The sequence below is a fragment of the Pararge aegeria genome, chromosome 1, assembly GCF_905163445.1.
Source record: "Pararge aegeria chromosome 1, ilParAegt1.1, whole genome shotgun sequence".
NCBI lineage: Eukaryota > Metazoa > Arthropoda > Insecta > Lepidoptera > Nymphalidae > Pararge > Pararge aegeria.
Window position 1 is genome coordinate 9,531,730 of NC_053180.1, and position 18,512 is coordinate 9,550,241.

Sequence of the window (18,512 nt, forward strand, 5' to 3'; positions counted from 1 at the left end):
ATAACAGATTTCGTCACATTCAATAACCAAATTGTTATAATTATTACAGAATTTTGAAAACGTCTACTTCAGAATAAAATTTGTCATTGTAACAAACCATAAACCTTACCATAAACTGATGCACTAGTAGCACAGATTCATTTGTGTGTAGGTATGTCACGCAGAAATTATGAAAATAGGCTTTTCTCCAAATCTCGGATTCGGATTGACAAGATTCTTTAACATATAATATTTTTAAAGATATGACATTTTACAAGACTGTTTTTTTTTTTGTATACAAGGTTGTATCTCTTAGTAAAACTGTTGGCCCAATATACTCTAACTGTGCACTTGAAACACCCTTAAACAAACAGTACACAAAAATTAAAGACTGCCTTTAGCATCTGTGCAAAATAAATTCGGCCTAGACAGTTTCAATTTTGCAGAACTTACGGACTTCGCCCGAACTTATTATACTCAAATTGTAAACACAGTAAAACTATTATCTAAATCATAATTAATTACCAGCGATGGTAGAGGTGTTCTACAATATGTCATATTGCTTATTTATCATCGTCATCATCATTAGTATCTTCTTTTAAAATGCTTCTTCTAACAATGATTCTTCTTACATTTCATAATTTCCAGATGAACAGTTGGCCTGGGTCCCCGAACACTTACACCAACTTGAAGGAACATCGAGAAGTATTAGTATATCGGTCGAGCGCATCGCCACAGCTCCAGTATTTGTGTAATTGCGTAGATCGGCCGCGCCGTTGCCTGCGCGTCGAAACTCTCAATGAGTATACAAAGAAGTTGAGTTTAAAATTTTGTGCTTATATTAAATGGGGTAATTTTTTTTTGCAAACTCAGGGCCTTAAAGTGGAGAAAATAAGGAGTAGTTCTATAAAATGTAATTAAAATATGCTTCATTTTGAGCAATAAACAGTCTTAACTGACGATCATAAGAAGTCGCACCATTCGGTTTCTTTTATACAATTTTGGTACGGTACTCTAAAAAGAATAAACACCGAAGATACTTAATTATGTTGCTTTAAATCTTTTTGTAAGAAATTGCAAAGTCACAAGATAAATAAGTATGTAACAAGTAACTACATTTCATCACTCTATATAGTGTTAAGAAATAAGATTTTCAATCAGTAAAGAGTTAATATTCTAGATAGAGCAAGCTTGGATACTCGTCAACAAGATCACGTAACTGTCGATTGTACAAATAAATAAGAATACGTTTAATGGAGACTAAAAGTCAAAGAAATGGACACACTTATTGGCAATGGACTTTTACGTTATTCGGTATGTTTAATGTTTATTATAAGCAAGCTGACTCGCACGAATGTTATGGAAATAATGTAAAAATATAACAGTTTGTTTTCCTACTTGTTCCTACTAATCCCCGCAACACTAGCCTTTCACAGGCGAGTAGAAGATTTACCAGGGTGACTTTATTTCGTAAAACAACGGACAGAATGGAAAATGCGCGAATTATTTAATGGCTCCATTAAAATAAGGCAACAATTACTACAGCTTAAAGCATGTTTCCTAGTCTCAAGATCGCACAACCGTCGTTAATTAAAATATGCTTCATTTTGAGCAATAAACAGTCTTAACTGACGATCATAAGAAGTCGCACCATTCGGTTTCTTTTATACAATTTTGGTACGGTACTCTAAAAAGAATAAACACCGAAGATACTTAATTATGTTGCTTTGAATCTTTTTGTAAGAAATTGCAAAGTCACAAGATAAATAAGTATGTAACAAGTAACTACATTTCATCACTCTATATAGTGTTAAGAAATAAGATTTTCAATCAGTAAAGAGTTAATATTCTAGATAGAGCAAGCTTGGATACTCGTCAACAAGATCACGTAACTGTCGATTGTACAAATAAATAAGAATACGTTTAATGGAGACTAAAAGTCAAAGAAATGGACACACTTATTGGCAATGGACTTTTACGTTATTCGGTATGTTTAATGTTTATTATAAGCAAGCTGACTCGCACGAATGTTATGGAAATAATGTAAAAATATAACAGTATGTTTTCCTATTTGTTCCTACTAATCCCCGCAACACTAGCCTTTCACAGGCGAGTAGAAGATTTACCAGGGTGACTTTATTTCGTAAAACTACGGACAGAATGGAAAATGCGCGAATTATTTAATGGCTCCATTAAAATAAGGCAACAATTACTACAGCTTAAAGCATGTTTCCTAGTCTCAAGATCGCACAACCGTCGTTAATTAAAATATGCTTCATTTTGAGCAATAAACAGTCTTAACTGACGATCATAAGAAGTCGCACCATTCGGTTTCTTTTATACAATTTTGGTACGGTACTCTAAAAAGAATAAACACCGAAGATACTTAATTATGTTGCTTTGAATCTTTTTGTAAGAAATTGCAAAGTCACAAGATAAATAAGTATGTAACAAGTAACTACGTTTCATCACTCTATATAGTGTTAAGAAATAAGATTTTCAATCAGTAAAGAGTTAATATTCTAGATAGAGCAAGCTTGGATACTCGTCAACAAGATCACGTAACTGTCGATTGTACAAATAAATAAGAATACGTTTAATGGAGACTAAAAGTCAAAGAAATGGACACACTTATTGGCAATGGACTTTTACGTTATTCGGTATGTTTAATGTTTATTATAAGCAAGCTGACTCGCACGAATGTTATGGAAATAATGTAAAAATATAACAGTATGTTTTCCTATTTGTTCCTACTAATCCCCGCAACACTAGCCTTTCACAGGCGAGTAGAAGATTTACCAGGGTGACTTTATTTCGTAAAACTACGGACAGAATGGAAAATGCGCGTATTATTTAATGGCTCCATTAAAATAAGGCCACAATTACTACAGCTTAAAGCATGTTTCCTCAAGATCGCACAACCGTCGTTATTCGTATGATTTTCTACTTTATGCTATAGTAATACAGTTCTATTTTAGAATTAGTCAGTATATACTCGGGCAATTTTGCGTCCTGTCTGAACTGACCCTGAAGGGGTAAGACGAGGGTTGAGAATAGTTGAGAAGGTAATATGAGGTAAAATATTGTGTGGATAAAACAGCTTGTTAAAAATATTTAAGCTCTCTATACCCTGTCTCAATACTTTTGAGATAGGGGATTTTAAAAAGTCAGATATAACTTTAAATAATATAAACTAGGCAAACTGCCTATTTCGCACTATACAGACGAAGTGTTATTATGCGAAAAAAATTCTATTGTAGTTCACACTCATATTCAATATTGGTTCCTTTGTTTCAGCAACTATTTCAATTTTAGTTCAAGGTATAGACAATGGTTGGATATCTCCGATAGCGAAACACCTCCAATCTGAAGCTTCTCCAACTGGATACCCAATCTCCGATGAGTCTCTTAATTGGATTGTAAGTTCTATGAGTTTAGCCGCAATATTTGGTGTACCGGTGTACGCCTACATTGCTGATGCGTTTGGAAGACGAGTTGGGGTTATACTTCTAGCACTTCCACAAGCGGTGGGTCAATCTTTCACATTGCTTATTCTTAATATACGTAATTTATATTAAATAGAACCCACTTTTATTTATTTTTTAATTTTCAGATATCATGGATTATAAGACTGTCATATTCTTCCACGACAACTCTTATCATTGCCAGAGTTGTTTCGGGTCTAGCTTCTGGAGGTTGTTTCAACATTGTGCCCATGTATATTAAGGAAATAAGTCAAGACAATATTAGGGGAACTTTGGGAACGCTTCCAACTGTATTACAAACCTTAGGTGTATTTATAGTATACATCATCGGAGCTTATTTGGATTATTTTACAATGAACTGTATCATATTGATTTTACCAATTGTGACAATTCTATTAATGCTCAAAGCTCCTGAATCTCCTGCCTATCTAGTGAAACAAGGCAAAATGGATGTAAGTGGAAATATAATGCCTTTTCATTTAGTGAATAGGAAGGACATTTTTTAAGATCACCAGAAGTATCCTGTATCGTATCCGGTTTGTTCTGCATTTCAAACCAAGAATAAATCTAATTTTTTTTCAAATCACATCAAAATCATTACAAAAATGCATTAACCCGGATTTTGTCATGATTCTGTTCGTTGTTCTCTTTGTCTATCGATCAATTATAAATTACAAATATAATAACTTCAAATTTAAAATTTATGTTATGTCGATTAAACACAAAACTTTCATTTATTTTAGTTAAACACTGTACTGGTAAGAATATATTTTTTTTATTAAAAATTACAAATTTTGGGGGCTATCAAAGTGACTGCTAGAAATTTGATTGTATCCCTGAGTTTAGGTTAAAAAAGGGCTTTGCGAGTATCTTGAAATCGAGTAATATTTGTATATCAGTCATATCCTGAACGTAAACAACGAGTAGAGCTTACAGAGCTATAAGCGTGGCATTAAGTTGGAATAGTTAGGCGCGATTCCGCTCACAGCACTTTTCTATTGTCAGAACCTTAAAACACACTGTTTAACTTTTCGTTGTCCAAGTCACCATGGTTCTTACTAGTAGAGGCCAGAAATCGTTATAACAAGGAAAAAAATTGTCTGTGTCGATCTGAGTGGATCTTAGGATTAACACGCATTCAATTAATGAATAGCATTTTCAACAATTAAAAGTACTTAACCATTTTTTTAAGGAAGCCCTAAATGCAGTTGCACTCTTAAGAGGCCTTAACAAAAATGAAAAACACGTCCAAAATATTGTAGAAAAGATGAAAGAAGAAGAAGATTATTTTAGAACTTTGCCAAATATTTCATTAATTAATATATGTAAGTAATTGTTAAGGATTTCATCGAACTTTCTCAGTTGCCAAATGTGGCTGATGGTGCCGCGTTTTATCGGCCGAGGTCGGATCATATCGGTATATCGCAGGTTTGTCTGCTCTCTATCCCAAGGGAGAGGACTTACGAGAGAAAAGAAAGGTTAAAAGATTACATATCTGATTACAGCTCTTAACAGCTATAAACAAAGCTCTCCATTGCGCCCTATTGGTGAAGGGATAAATAAAGAATAGTGCAAATGCAAAAAAATTATGGAAGAATTAAAACTCATGTTTTTTTTACAGTGCGACGAAGATCCTGGCGCAGAGCGTTTGTACTCTCAATGTTTACTTTTACGTTCTTCGAGTTGAACGGTGCGCTCGTTATTGTGACATACGCTTCAACAATACTAAATTCTACAGGAGTAGAATTTAATATACGTCCGGAGTTACAGGCCATCAGTTTTCCCATTGTAATGACAATAGGTTATCTTGTGGTAGCTACATGCGTTGATCGAGTTGGTAGAAAGGTAATGTTAATAAAGTATTACGTAAAGATTAGTAAATAAACATCTTCAAGAATAACACAATATTATATTTTTCAGCCACTTCTAATTTTGGCGTATTTGGTCACCTCTTGTACTATGTTCTGTTTGGCAATAATAATGATATTACAAATGAACGGCGGTGGTTCGATTCCGGCTTGGCTTCCCGTGTTGATTATGATGCTTTGTGTATTCATGTTTAGTGGTGGAGTTATGCCATTATCCTATATTATCTTGACGGAGATGTTCAGTTTTCAGGTATCAATTGCCACACTTTTTTTATTTCGTTTGTATTAAAGTATTTTAGCTTTTATTTTCTTTTTATGTGTTCGAACAAGATTTTTTCGTTAATTTTTTAGAACCAAATGAAAACATAAGCTATTTTTAAATTTTACACCGGTTATAATAGTTATGAAGCATTAGGAAAAATGAGACGAATTTTCCTCTCTCTTCTGAGAATTTTGTAATAATGTAATGTAATAGGACGATGAAGTTTGTATAGACGACGACATAACGAGGGTATGAAAGAAAAACCTGGCTAAGTTTTATGATCTACTCCTTCCGATAAATCCTTCCAGCTTAAGTTTTAACTGACCAAATGTAGTTATCACCATCAATCACCTCACAATAATGAACCAAAAGACGTATGAACTCTTCATAGGCTTCATTCACCTAAATAATAAATTTGAATAAGATTTCTTTCAGATAGTGTACTAATAAACTAGAACTTATCTAATGTCTCCTTTCAGATCCGCGCTAAGCTCATGGGTTTAGTAGTAACCTACGCTTGGTTCTTAACTTTCTTGCTATACAACATTCATGCATTATTGACAAATAGTCTTGGAAAATATTCTGCGTTCTTGTTTTACGGCTTAATAAATCTTGCTGGGGCCATATTCGCGTTTGTGTTTCTGCCAGAAACGAAAGGGAAGACTGTTGAAGAAATTATGAAAATTATAGCGAAAAATAAACAGATCAAAACAGATGATAACGAAACTTGAAATAACATTTAACAGGAATTTATTAAAAAGAAACTACAGCAGTAGAAGAAAATTAAACGAGTTTTATTTACGCTTACTTTAATGAGTTCTTGAAATTAAATTCTAAGGTTCTTATTTAAGATTATGTGTTTTGCTTATATTCGTAATAGTAAAAGTAAGAGGCATAACTTTATAACTGAAAATAATTTATTATTTTTTAAACCATGTCGATTGGAATAACATTTTCCCTGCTATCAAAACTTTCATTGAGCTCCGTTTCATTTAGCACTCTGTCTATCCAGGGTCGATTTAAAGAGACCTGAAATCAAGTAACACTAAAAATTTGGACAAAAGGTGCCAGAAATAGGTCATCCCACAAGGTTTGATAAACTAAGAAATTTGTCAAAACAATTTAGCAATTGTGCCTTGTAAAGTTATCTTTCAACATGATACAATTATATATTCTACCACAGCTTTATTAACTCTCCGAGTATTGGCACACGTGTGGAATTAATATTCAAATAATAACGTGTAATATTAAACGTGGGGAAACTTCTCCTATTCCCTATTGCCGTGCTTTGACTGGTGGACACTGGACACGTGAACTTTTTCTCATGTCAGGGAATATAATCGGAGCACAGAATAAAGAACATACATAACCCTCATTCAGTTATTATTGCATGTATTGCATTGTGTTCCAAACAGTGCCCCACACACGCGCACGTTTCACCACACACCCGCCTAATGTTGCTAGCTCTCAATTTTTCCCATTTTCCCCATTTAATGGTAAACATTGCAGGTACAATAATTATTGTCAACTGCTAAATGAAGTGAAGTAACTAACCGCCTGTTCGAGAAACACTACCAAAATGGAGTGGTTTTTGATGCTTCAATACTATTTTGTGTACGCGGTTTCTGTATGTTCTCTGTGTGAATCGGGTGATTTCATTTCTTTCTCTTGCCTATTCTAGCCATGCTGAAAATGTTCTCTTGTTAGAGCAAAACGTGCGTAAAAAGAGCGCATTTCTAGAAATTTATAGACTTACACAAACTATGAATTACACCGTGCAGATTGACCTGGTTTTCGCGAATCAAGGCAAATAAATTAGCTTATTATTTTTTTATTGTAAATTAAAAAAAGAATAGTTACACACCTTCGCATAAACTCCTGGTTTAGATTTGTAAGCACATTCTTCTGTACCAGAAAACAATGCTATACCGTACAGCGTTCCGGCCCGATTCATACCGTCGAAGTAGACTGCTGGATCTCCTGTATCTCCCTAAACAATGCCATCATTTAAAAATGTAATAAGATTGTGTTGCCAAATCTGTTGGACACAAATCTCTCAACTAATTGGCAGCACCAAATATAGTGCTATCCTTTTTCATAGGAAATATTGTGAATAGGACAGCACTTCTTATATAACAGTCATGTATTTTCGTTTAGGAGATTTTCGTGCAACAGAATTTGCAGTTATAGCGATAGTTGTATGTAAACTTAAATATAACAAAGGGAGAATTTAGTTCGCACAATTTACCCAATACTGATTACTATTAGGGCAGTGTGCAGCGATACAGCTTTCTGAGTCCAAGGCTGTGGGTTCGATTCCCACAACTGTTTTTTTTGTGTCTGGGTGTTTCTCTCTCTGTACATTATAAGCTTATTTTGGCGCTAGATGGCGATGTGTGTAATTTAAAAAAAAATGATAAAAAAAAAATCATATTATATTCAACTAACTGTTGCCCACGTTCTGCATCCGCGTTTATTACGGTTTTTTTTTTACAAAAACCGTAGAAACCGTTTGTTTTCCTGGCATAAAAAGTTACTCCCCGACCTTTCAACTTACTCTATGCCTAAAATCAAAACGTTCGGTTACTCACTTACAGCATAAAGTAAGAACAAACAAACACTCTTTCGCTTTAATTAACGGTAAAATTATGAATCATAATTTAAATTATATTTTTGCAAAATAGGATGAATGTCACCTGAAATGTTCTTAAAACGTTTATTCCAAAATGATCATATTTTTTATATCGTTTTTTGGTAAACATTAGTAAACCCTTTTTAATACTTACCGCACACAAAGCAACACCTTTGACGGTGCTTCGCAAACACATATGATCGTGCTGTATATGATAGTCATTCCCATACTCCACTCTACATTGGGATTTGGGAACGGCTCTCACGATCATCCGACGCAGTTCTTGATTAACACCATCTCGAATTTGACCAGTTGCCTGAAAGTTTAATATAATTACTAGTATGGTAACTATAGTTGTTAGATAATTGTTGATCATTTTCTGACATAGATTGTCGGTATCAGTCCAGTTAGTGTGAAATTGCTAAAGTTTTAGGGGCACATAAATTACTTCTAACATACCATGGAATAATCAAATATGGAATCAATACCCGTCAAAACACGTCAATATCGCTAAAGGAAACCTTTATTTTCAATAATATAGATAGGTTTGTCATGCGATTTTTAAAATAGAGCGGTTACTTGTCCTAAAACCAATACCAATCACTATTCAACTTAGCGATGAAAATTGGTTATGCCTACCCTCGGAGAGCACGTTAAGCCATCTGTTCCGGTTATTATAACTAACATAGTCATGTGATTTGCATCGTAAAAGTCCTAAAGTTACCTCCCAATTGACAGTTTATTGGCGCAGTGGGCAGTGACCCTGCTTTTTGAGTCCGAGGGTTCGAATCCAACAACTGGAAAATGTTTTGTGTGATGCACATGAATGTCTTTCAGTGTCGGGGTATTTAAACGATATTGTAAGTATTTATGTGCATTCTTTATAACAATATCCATCAGTTATTTTAGTACCCATAATACAAGCTACGCTTACTTTGGGGCTAGATGGCGATGTGAGTATTGTCACAATATATTTATTTATTTATTGATCTACCAAAGACATCACATGGCATACACCCAGCAGTGGGACTATTATATCCCACAGCTGACTGTGGGTGATGATGGTGATGAAACAACATACGAAAAAGATTAAATTTGAGATAAGATATAGTACAAACTGAGGCACATCTTGTCACTCTACGTCTATGTAATATCCACTTCATGACGTAGATATGCCTAGCGATAGAGGGATTTTGTTACAATGGTACCATACTACCCTCATATTTTTGTATACTTTTAACGGATGCAATTGCAATGTCAGCAAACCTTATCATGTAATTTAACTAGCTTAAGTTTTCAAGTGAATTCTGTTCTTATGAAAACAATAAATTTCTTAAACCGCAAGTATGCATAGTAAAAATATGGATACGTAATAATTTTCAAAATGCTAGTTAAATCTTACCACTGAGCCATAGCCGGTGACTATCACCTCTCCAAACAGTGGTGGGAAGTCTGCGTTGTTTAATGCTAGCGACACTGCTTGAACGCGGCTGGATGGTAATATTTGGATATTCACCTAGATAATGTATTAAGTTATCGAGTTTACATTGTTAGTTAAAATAACTTTTTGTTAGATACAAAGTTAGGAAATCTTTCAATAGTGTAGTAAAAAAAACTAGTTCATACTAGTTATGAACTACACTACATATTATGCTGGTAAATGAGGATGCAGTCAGTACGCGGCTGGATGGTAATATTTGGATATTCACCTAGATAATGTATTAAGTTATCGAGTTTACATTGTTAGTTAAAATAACTTTTTATTAGATACAAAGTTAGGAAATCTTTCAATAGTGTAGTAAAAAAAACTAGTTCATACTAGTTATGAACTATTTTTTTTACTGCACTACATATTATGCTGGTAAATGAGGATGCAGTCTAAGTTATATTAAACCCACCCATAATCGGTTTCTACACGACATCTTACCGGAACGCTAAATCGCTTAGCGGTACTTCTTTCTTGGTAGAGAGGTAACTAGCCACGGCCGTAGTACTCCACCAGACAGTAAAAGTTCAGAAATCATTATTTCCCAAATTGCATCTAAATGGGGTCGGGACCTCCCACATATATCCACAGCGCTCATCGCTGCACCAGGGAGGTCGTCGTAAAGGTATTTTGAATAAACTATTCAACTGCGGATTACTTGGAAGTTAATATTTGTCATACAGTCAGTTTTAGTAACTGTATTTGGAATTTGCCGTTGTCTATCCCCTTTTCTCTCCACTATTATATTGGATGAAGCAGGTGACATATTGGGGAATTCCATGATATAACATGAACATACCATGATATACAAACTCCACGCAAAAACGAGTACAGAATATTAAGCTTAATATTCATAGTATAAGCCCGCTGAACCACATCAGAGCAGCTACGAGGACCAATGCTCGAACTCTCGCTTTTGATGGAAGAGGCTTGTGTCCACCCAAAAGTTGATGATGATGACTAGTATAAGTAGTAGTAGTAGTAGTATACTAGTATAACGGTCAGTGTAAGAAGTTTACCTTAATTAAAGCAAGATTATGCTCAGGATAATACTGATCCGTTCTGTAGCCGGGATGACGCTGGATATCAATTACTGACAGGATCCGCCCACCGAAGTCTCGGAATACAGAACCCATTCGAACTGTCACTTCCTCTTTCGATACGCTGCAAAAGGCACTCTTTTAAAACTTAAATTCATGTGATTAAAAATAACTCAGTGTCCACTATAAGATGATTGTAATCTCCTAACCTAATCTATCACTATCCCTAATCGATTTCAACGCTACGTTATGACGTGCCGCCATGTTTAGCGTTCTAATATTCTAGAAGGCTAAATATGGCGGCACGTCTTCGTTGGCATGGTGATAACTAGCCTCGACCGAAGCAAGCGAAACCTCCCACTAGAACAGATAACAGATGATTCTGAAATTATAAAGTCGCAATACGGACTTCATTATTTCTGCCTGCCGGAGATCGAACCGAGAAACTGAGTGCAATAAAAATAATATAATGATTGTTAACTTACTAGTCAAAACACTGTGCTGCCGTCAATATCCATTGTTGACCAACAATAGCACCCCCGCACCAATGCTTTCCATGCAACCTAAACAGACATTAGCAAATTTAATACCTAGTGTCTTCAGTGGCGTGCACTTCATACATGCGCAAAAGCACTGCATACCCAAATTAGTTTAAATTACTCGTATTAGAGGGGAATTTTTCTATTTTGTGCCATGTACCTGCCTTAGGGGAATTTTTCTATTTTTGCATACCCTGGTCGAAAACCCTGTGCACGCCACTGATTGTCTTTATGTAAGTATACAATTCTACCTAAACCAAAACCAGTGACCACCCCTTTTTATGTGAAAAAGGGGTGGTCACTTGAAAGTCCCACTCAAATCCTGTCCGGCCAGCTTAATGTCACGTCGTTATCGGTAGGGCGTCTAACAAAGCCAACAAGAGGTGCCATGCCATGCCACGGTGGTTTTTAGTTTGGGTATACCCCCTTTAGAGGGGAAAGCCCAACATAACCTCCGTCCTGCTCTAGGGTCGGAGGTAGCAATAAAGCTTTTCAATCACGCCAAAAAAAAATGTTGGTTGGCAATGGCCGAAGCCTCCCCGACGAATGACGAAATGAACATTGGTAATGGCATACAGCTATAGATGTGTACCTTATGGAAACTGTATATGGGTAGTCTTCCAAACAGACAAGCCCTGATTCCGTTGTCAAGCGTTTTCTTCTTACGTGTGTGAGGTCCTCCTCCATTTTAGGTGGGAACTCGCATTCTAATTCTGCTTTCCGAGTTGTAGACGCTAAAATTTGGGGTATAATAACAATAATGTTTAGGTATAATAATTATAATGATATTCTTTATCTTGGCAACTAAAACCCAATTTCCAGTTACACACACTGCTTAGCTTAACATAATCTATCTATACTTAGGTATGATAAGACTGTAACTGGATAATTTCTGTACATTTAATATATTTAAATAAAAATTGACCGGAGGATGCTCTATAATCGATACTGAGTCCAAAACAGACATTCCGGGTCAACATATAGGATACTTTTTATCCCGATAAACTATAAGTTTCCCCCGGGAAATAAATATAGTTCCGTTTAATTTGAGCTGATTTTAATAATTATTTTTTTCATTAAAAGTGTAAACTATTAACCATGTATTGTCTAATTTTAATAAATATCTGATAGATATTGTCGGAGATAAAGGACCTAACTCTTCACAGATAACAAGTCGCAACCATATGGGACAACAATCGAATGCATGCGTACCATCCTACTAATATTGTAAATGCGAAAGTTTATGAGGATGAATGTTTGGGTGGATGGATGATTATTCAGTTATAATCATTGCATTCACTCATTTGTAGTAAAAATATAACCCTTTTGGAAGTCAGGAAATAAACCATAGCACTCAGTACTAAACGAACCACATTCATAATTTCAACACGAGTAACAAATAAGTCTGAGACAACATACGACGATTTTTTAAAGTTAACTCATACGCGGACGAAGTCGCGAGGGTCCGCTATTTAATTTTAATATACTAATCAGACTAAAAACTAATTTAGGAATTACTTAAAATACTCGACATTTAGAAACAGAATGCTTTTAATTTTGATTTATTTTTTGAACATCGCCGACACATTCATGTGTGCAAGGGAAAAGTTACAACGCAATACATAGATCTTACTAAAACTCTAAGTACACTTACCGCTGTAAACATTAGGCCCAAAATAGCTAATAATTGAAATAAAAATAATATAATTCCAGATACCCATTACTAAATTATCTGTACATTTTAAGAATCCAAATTAGCCGTCAATAATTTTAAAACTGATCAACTCGGTATATGCTCACTGTTAATTCTATGACTAGCTCATAATCAATTTGAAAACAGCACGTTTAACCTAAAAGTTTAACAAACATACCTGTATTGTTCTAAATTCAAAGGCTAATCGAAAATGGAAAACCATCACATTTCCAATACAAACAAAAAACAATATTACATAATAACCGTTTAAACGAATTTAAGAAGAAAAATGTGATCTAAAATAAGACATGTAAAAAATGTAATGGGTGTTTAAAAAGTGACATTTTTATTTATTTCATAAAATATTATTTATAAGTTATCTGCTTAAAATAGTTTACATTAACTGAAAACTAGACACAAAAATAGTAAATTTCCTTGCATATTCTTTGGATAGCCTACCAAATTCAAGATATAGGTAAAAATTGCCAGCTAGTAATTTTCCACAAAATCCAAAACATCATCCTTCAATCTTGTTTTTTTTTTATTTCAGCCATCTATTGTAATCTTTTACGACCATCCACCACCTTATCTTTTCATTCTTTCACAAAAAAAATTTAATGGCTTCAGCTTATAATCTGAATCATTTTATTTGTCTTAGTTTACACCGTATTTAACACCTGTCGATAACATTTCCCGATTCATAACACTGCGTTAATTTGACCAAGATCTATGAAATGCTCTTAATTTCCATAACATTATTGTTATTGTGATATTTTGTTCAGTTCAAATTATTTTTTATTATTTTTTTACGAAACACACAAAATTATGAATACGATAAATTTAAATAATATTGTTATTATTTTTATGTATTTCCATCTAGCAAATACCAAAAATTATGAAAATTATGATGAAATACCAGAAGCATATTATGAAAGAAGCGGATCAGTAGATTCAGAAAGCAATGAAGTGTATAACGTTAGTATAAAAGAAAGACCAATTAGAGAGAGGAATACAGAACTAAAAAGCAATTTTTTTAATGGTAATATATAATGTAATCTTATTATTATATAACTAAAATTAAACTTACAATTTTACTTGTAAAAATGAATAAAATGTTACTATACTTTACGTGTGAATGTAAAAATAATGGGAGAGATTTTAACCCCAGACGAAGTTGCAAGAAAGCTAGTCGTCTATGATATATAGCTACTTGAAGGTAGGAACACGAGTAAATTATATCAGATGAAATAGTAAAAAGACTTGTGGGTAGTTAGACTACTTAACAAGAATATTATAAAGACTCTAAACATACCTATACTTCATTTCATGTAGACTTTTTAATTTCAGGTATCAAAACGATTGATAAATCTCCCAGTCTTTACGCTAACTCTAAACAATCCAGCACTTCTAGGCTCAAGGACAATCGAAAGTGCACGCAGACACATGTTTCTGATTATCCTTATTCGGTCTCTATCTTGAAAAAAGGTGCTCATTATGTTTCCGGTGCTTTAATACATAAAGAATGGATTATCACTGTTGCTGAGGAATTTTATAAGTGAATAGTTTTGAATTATATTTTTATTATTGTAAATTAATAGTAAGCGGTGATAGCTTAGTTGTTAGGAGTTTGAATTCCGGCTCGCAAGTCTAACTTTACTAGGTGACGTGCGTTTTAAGCAATTAAGTATCCCTGGCCTGTATACCTGATTTTAATTGATCCATTTTCCCGCACTTGCTCAGCCTGGCAAGGCCTTCTAATTCTGTTGGGAGACCCGTGTCCTGTTATGTCAACAAACAAACGTCATCCGATTTGGTCCCAGTTTTATTTAAATCCCGAGAATATAAAAAGTTCCTCCTTTAATTTATTCTGGGATTCGAAATTATAAAATGGTTAAGTTTTATTTGAAGTTATGATGTACTTAGAAGTTTTAATTATTTTTATAAATACGCGTATTGTTGCAGCATAAGAGAAACTATCAAGTTATTTCGGGCTCGACTAGGATCGGTGAACTGCAAGAAAGGTGGTGCTCTAGTCCCTTTGAAAAAAATTGAAATTCATCCATCATATGTCTATAACCAGCCTGGTTTTGACTTAGCTATGCTTAGAATTGGACAAGTTTTACAATGTTCAAACTATATAAGACCGATAACTTTATCAATAGTCAAAGGGCCGATTGCTAATGCAAAATTTTTGTCGACGTATTGGCCGAGATTAATGGTAAGTAAAAAACTAAGACTTTTACGAACCAGTGAACTATTCGGTCCGGTTATGCCTCTTAAGGTCATGTAAGTCTCTTAATATTTTAGGTCAATGGAAAAGTCTTGCCCCAAACTGCAAAAGAGCGCATGAAACCGCATAGCATGCGAGTATCAACCCAGAAGTTGATACCTTGGGACAAGTGCTACGATATTATACAAACGTATAATTTAACGTTAGACTCGTCAAGCCTATGTTTGGAGCCCATAATGTCTCATCACAGCCCGTGCATGGTAAGTACAATATATTCTATTAATTATCTTTGTTATTAATATACAACGTGTAAATGAAAACCGAAATAATAATTCAGAGGCTTTAGAGGTACTTAATTTACTGTCTCTGAGACTTATCTATGAAACCGAAACGCTAACGCTAATAGTTTTTGTGCAAACCACTGCCATAGTTTTAAATGAAAGAAATCAGATACAACCCTAACATCACATGCAAAATTAAAATCATGTGACTCCTGTCACTTTATTAGGTAAGCGGCGCGTAGCGTAGGTACTATGCTCTTGTCGGTCTTTTAACTTCAATAGGGTTGTCATAAGTAATGGTTTTGAATCACTTTGTATGGAAAGTAAATAGGGATGCTTCTTTTGTTTTAATATTTTTACAGGGTGATTCCCTATGAAATATACTTATGCACCCTACAAAAGTATTTTGTTATTCCGTTACACGTTGTTAATAAAGCTGGGTCTCGCGGTATTACCCGCGATGAAAAAGTCCAAACAAGAATTTTTCAGTCCAATTACGTGAATTGACATATTCCCTTGTCAAACGTTATAAGCTGTGGCCAATCGACATGAAATTCAGTTTTTCACAAATAGCGTGGCAACCAGGGAATATTGCAGAATTAAAGTAGCGTATGTGTTAATCCAGGGCATAGTCTATCTGTATTACACATTTCAGACAAATCCGTTGAATAGTTTTTATGTAAAAGAGTAACAAACATCCATGCTTCACTAAATCCATACATCATAACATACTTTTACGTTTATAATAGAAGTAGGATTATTAATAAACTTTTTTTTTCTTACTCGTTAAATTCCAGTTACTGGTGAGCCGAGCTTAATTAACATTTTCTATGATGATTTTTGTAGCCTGATGTTGGAGCTCCTGTAATCGCTGATGATGGTCTTTGGGGCATCACTTCCGGTTGGATATCAGATGACTGTGCGACATATCCCAGTCCGACTATTTTTACTAGAATTTCCTTAGAACCTACGACATCTTGGTTAGATACATTACTAGATGAGGATACAAAATAAACTATGTTGCTGATATTTGCTTCTTAGTGAAAAAGGAGATGTAAAAAATTTACTTCAACGAAAAGGGCTCGTCTTCCCTTTGTTTTTTATACAATATATTTTTATACCTGTTTTATATTGTAAATAAAATGAAATATTTTTATCAAGCTTTTAATATATGGCTATAATTTTTCTTCGGTAAGTAAATGACCTAAATCCCCTACATTATTATAAATGCGAAAGTGTGTTTGTTTGTTTGCTTATCCTTCACTCAGCCAATAAACTTGATTTTAATCATAGAGTTAGTTGAATGTACGGAGAGTAACATAGGCTAACGGTAAACGGTTCCCACGGGATTTGTAAAAAAAAAATATACGCGGATGAATTATGATAATATCATAATATTATTATCACCATTATGAAAACAAGAGTAGTCACGTGGATTATTGGAAGCAAATACCCAAAGCATACCGTAAGCACTTTATCATTTAGAATACTATGTACGTAGTGTACCTATACATTTCTTAGGGGACTTAGGAAAGGATAGCCGGAAACAAAAAAATAATTTTAAAAATGGAAGATGAAAGAGAATTAGGAAAACACGACGCATGCATAAATGCATTTGGTGACGAAGTAGTGACATGAAAAATTGGGTCCCTAACTACCAATATTACATACGATTCTAAAGTCTACGGGAGTAAAATCACATACTAACAATACTTTTAAGTACTAAAAATAAGAACATGTAAAAAATATATTCATTACATCAGTCATCAAAAATATAGAAAGAACGAATGACCTTTCAAATATTATCTTATCATTAAAGTAAGAAAATATTTAGCAAGCAAAGCTAATGCAGACTAAATAAAAATTGTAACAAACATTACACACAGCGGGTAAAGGTTTAAAGACTCCTAATATTGATGGTCTTATTATTAGTTTCTAGCTGGACACTGCGACCAAATCAAAACTAACTGTAAACAATATCAATTTCTTATAAATGAGAGAGTTGGCCGGTAATGGGTTGATGTGATGATTATGATGATGATACATCCTCTCACAGAATTAAGAACACACAGAATCCTCATTCAGCCATTATTGTATGCCCTGCATTGTGTCACAAACTTTTTCTCATTTTTCTATTTAATGGTAAACGTTAAGAACATTAGAGGTAAAATAGTTACTTTCAACTGCTAAATGGTATGAAGGTATCGCGGATAAACTGGCCATCTGATATAATGTCATTACCGGGCTCATAAACATCTGCAGCACCTAGAGCTACTTATCTGAGCTGTTTAGCCTCAATCAACCCCAAATAATAGGGAACGCTGTGGATAGAAGATATAAACAAATAATTATACTACGACACTACACACCTCGCCATCTAGCCCCAAAGTAAGCGTAGTTAGTGTTATGGGTACTATGATCACTGATTAATAATTTTATGAATAATATACATAAATATGTACTTATAATATATAGATAAACACTGAAAAACATTCATGTTCATCACACAAACATTGTCCAGTTGTGGGAATCGAACCCATGGCCTTGGACTCAGAAAGCAGGGTCGCTGCCCAATGTGCCAACCGGTCGTCAAATATTTCAACCATATTTTATAATCTGATTCTATGGAAAAAAAATACCTATCGAATTTCTGTAAAAATCAAGGTTTCGCGCGGGGTGGTAACTTTAGGAGCCGGTTCGATAATTTCCCAAGTTTTGTAGTTAGCTGATATACCTTGTTAAATATAATAACAAGCTTCAAGGTTACTTTGAATATATGAAACTTTTCCAATGTATAAGGTTCTCTTATATTAAAACGTCAGTTTTAAATAAATATCTTAAAACAATAAATTATCTTGGATTAAAATATTATGTGCTGTTTTCACAAGACACACAATAATTCATGTAAATAGTCTATTCTTAAAACAAAGGTACTCGAAGTTTTATAAGAGTGAAACTAATTACTTTACTTTACTTTTCTTAATCATATTCAAATGCATCACAACAACAGAAAAACA

The 18,512-nt window shown here is 34.2% G+C and overlaps 3 protein-coding genes across 4 annotated transcripts; 2 read left to right on the top strand and 1 right to left on the bottom strand.

Moving 5' to 3' along the window:
- Positions 1–2,356: 2,356 nt before the first annotated feature.
- On the top strand, positions 2,357–6,371 carry LOC120625046 (facilitated trehalose transporter Tret1-like). Its single transcript, XM_039891959.1, has 8 exons — positions 2,357–2,422; positions 2,506–2,639; positions 3,277–3,506; positions 3,593–3,916; positions 4,657–4,789; positions 5,086–5,309; positions 5,385–5,582; positions 6,074–6,371. The coding sequence occupies exons 2-8, from the start codon at positions 2,579–2,581 to the stop codon at positions 6,323–6,325; spliced, it is 1,422 nt and encodes a 473-aa protein (XP_039747893.1). The 5' UTR covers positions 2,357–2,422; positions 2,506–2,578; the 3' UTR covers positions 6,326–6,371.
- Positions 6,368–13,200, bottom strand: LOC120625056 (trypsin delta-like). 2 transcript variants are annotated; one of them, XM_039891975.1, is made up of 8 exons: positions 13,163–13,200; positions 11,884–12,025; positions 11,238–11,315; positions 10,732–10,876; positions 9,629–9,742; positions 8,381–8,542; positions 7,459–7,584; positions 6,368–6,623 (listed from the first exon to the last, which is right to left on the bottom strand). In XM_039891975.1, the coding sequence occupies exons 2-8, from the start codon at positions 11,976–11,978 to the stop codon at positions 6,522–6,524; spliced, it is 822 nt and encodes a 273-aa protein (XP_039747909.1). In that variant the 5' UTR covers positions 11,979–12,025; positions 13,163–13,200; the 3' UTR covers positions 6,368–6,521. The 2 variants fall into 2 exon arrangements, with proteins under 2 accessions (XP_039747909.1, XP_039747901.1); XM_039891967.1 differs by lacking the exon at positions 13,163–13,200 and adding an exon at positions 12,946–13,130.
- Positions 13,201–13,848: 648 nt separating this feature from the next.
- Positions 13,849–16,509, top strand: LOC120628777 (hypodermin-A-like). The gene is made up of 5 exons (XM_039897429.1): positions 13,849–14,023; positions 14,332–14,539; positions 14,947–15,202; positions 15,292–15,474; positions 16,342–16,509. The coding sequence occupies exons 1-5, from the start codon at positions 13,849–13,851 to the stop codon at positions 16,507–16,509; spliced, it is 990 nt and encodes a 329-aa protein (XP_039753363.1).
- Positions 16,510–18,512: the final 2,003 nt, after the last annotated feature.

What these genes read in the sequence shown, in the direction of transcription:
- LOC120625046 (XM_039891959.1), top strand. Translation starts at nt 2,579, where the DNA reads ATGGAGACTAAAAGTCAAAGAAATGGACACACTTATTGGCAATGGACT. An exon ending in TGAAACAAGGCAAAATGGAT is followed by an intron (nt 3,917 to 4,656) that starts GTAAGTGGAAAT and finishes CATTTTTTTAAG; the next exon opens with GAAGCCCTAAATGCAGTTGC. An exon ending in TATTTCATTAATTAATATAT is followed by an intron (nt 4,790 to 5,085) that starts GTAAGTAATTGT and finishes TTTTTTTTACAG; the next exon opens with TGCGACGAAGATCCTGGCGC.
- LOC120625056 (XM_039891967.1), bottom strand. Translation starts at nt 13,012, where the DNA reads ATGGGTATCTGGAATTATATTATTTTTATTTCAATTATTAGCTATTTT. An exon ending in AAGGTGTTGCTTTGTGTGCG is followed by an intron (nt 7,585 to 8,380) that starts GTAAGTATTAAA and finishes GGCATTGTTTAG; the next exon opens with GGAGATACAGGAGATCCAGC. An exon ending in AACCAGGAGTTTATGCGAAG is followed by an intron (nt 6,624 to 7,458) that starts GTGTGTAACTAT and finishes ACTTGATTTCAG; the next exon opens with GTCTCTTTAAATCGACCCTG.
- LOC120628777 (XM_039897429.1), top strand. Translation starts at nt 13,849, where the DNA reads ATGTATTTCCATCTAGCAAATACCAAAAATTATGAAAATTATGATGAA. An exon ending in AAAAAGCAATTTTTTTAATG is followed by an intron (nt 14,024 to 14,331) that starts GTAATATATAAT and finishes TTTTAATTTCAG; the next exon opens with GTATCAAAACGATTGATAAA. An exon ending in GTTGCTGAGGAATTTTATAA is followed by an intron (nt 14,540 to 14,946) that starts GTGAATAGTTTT and finishes GTATTGTTGCAG; the next exon opens with CATAAGAGAAACTATCAAGT.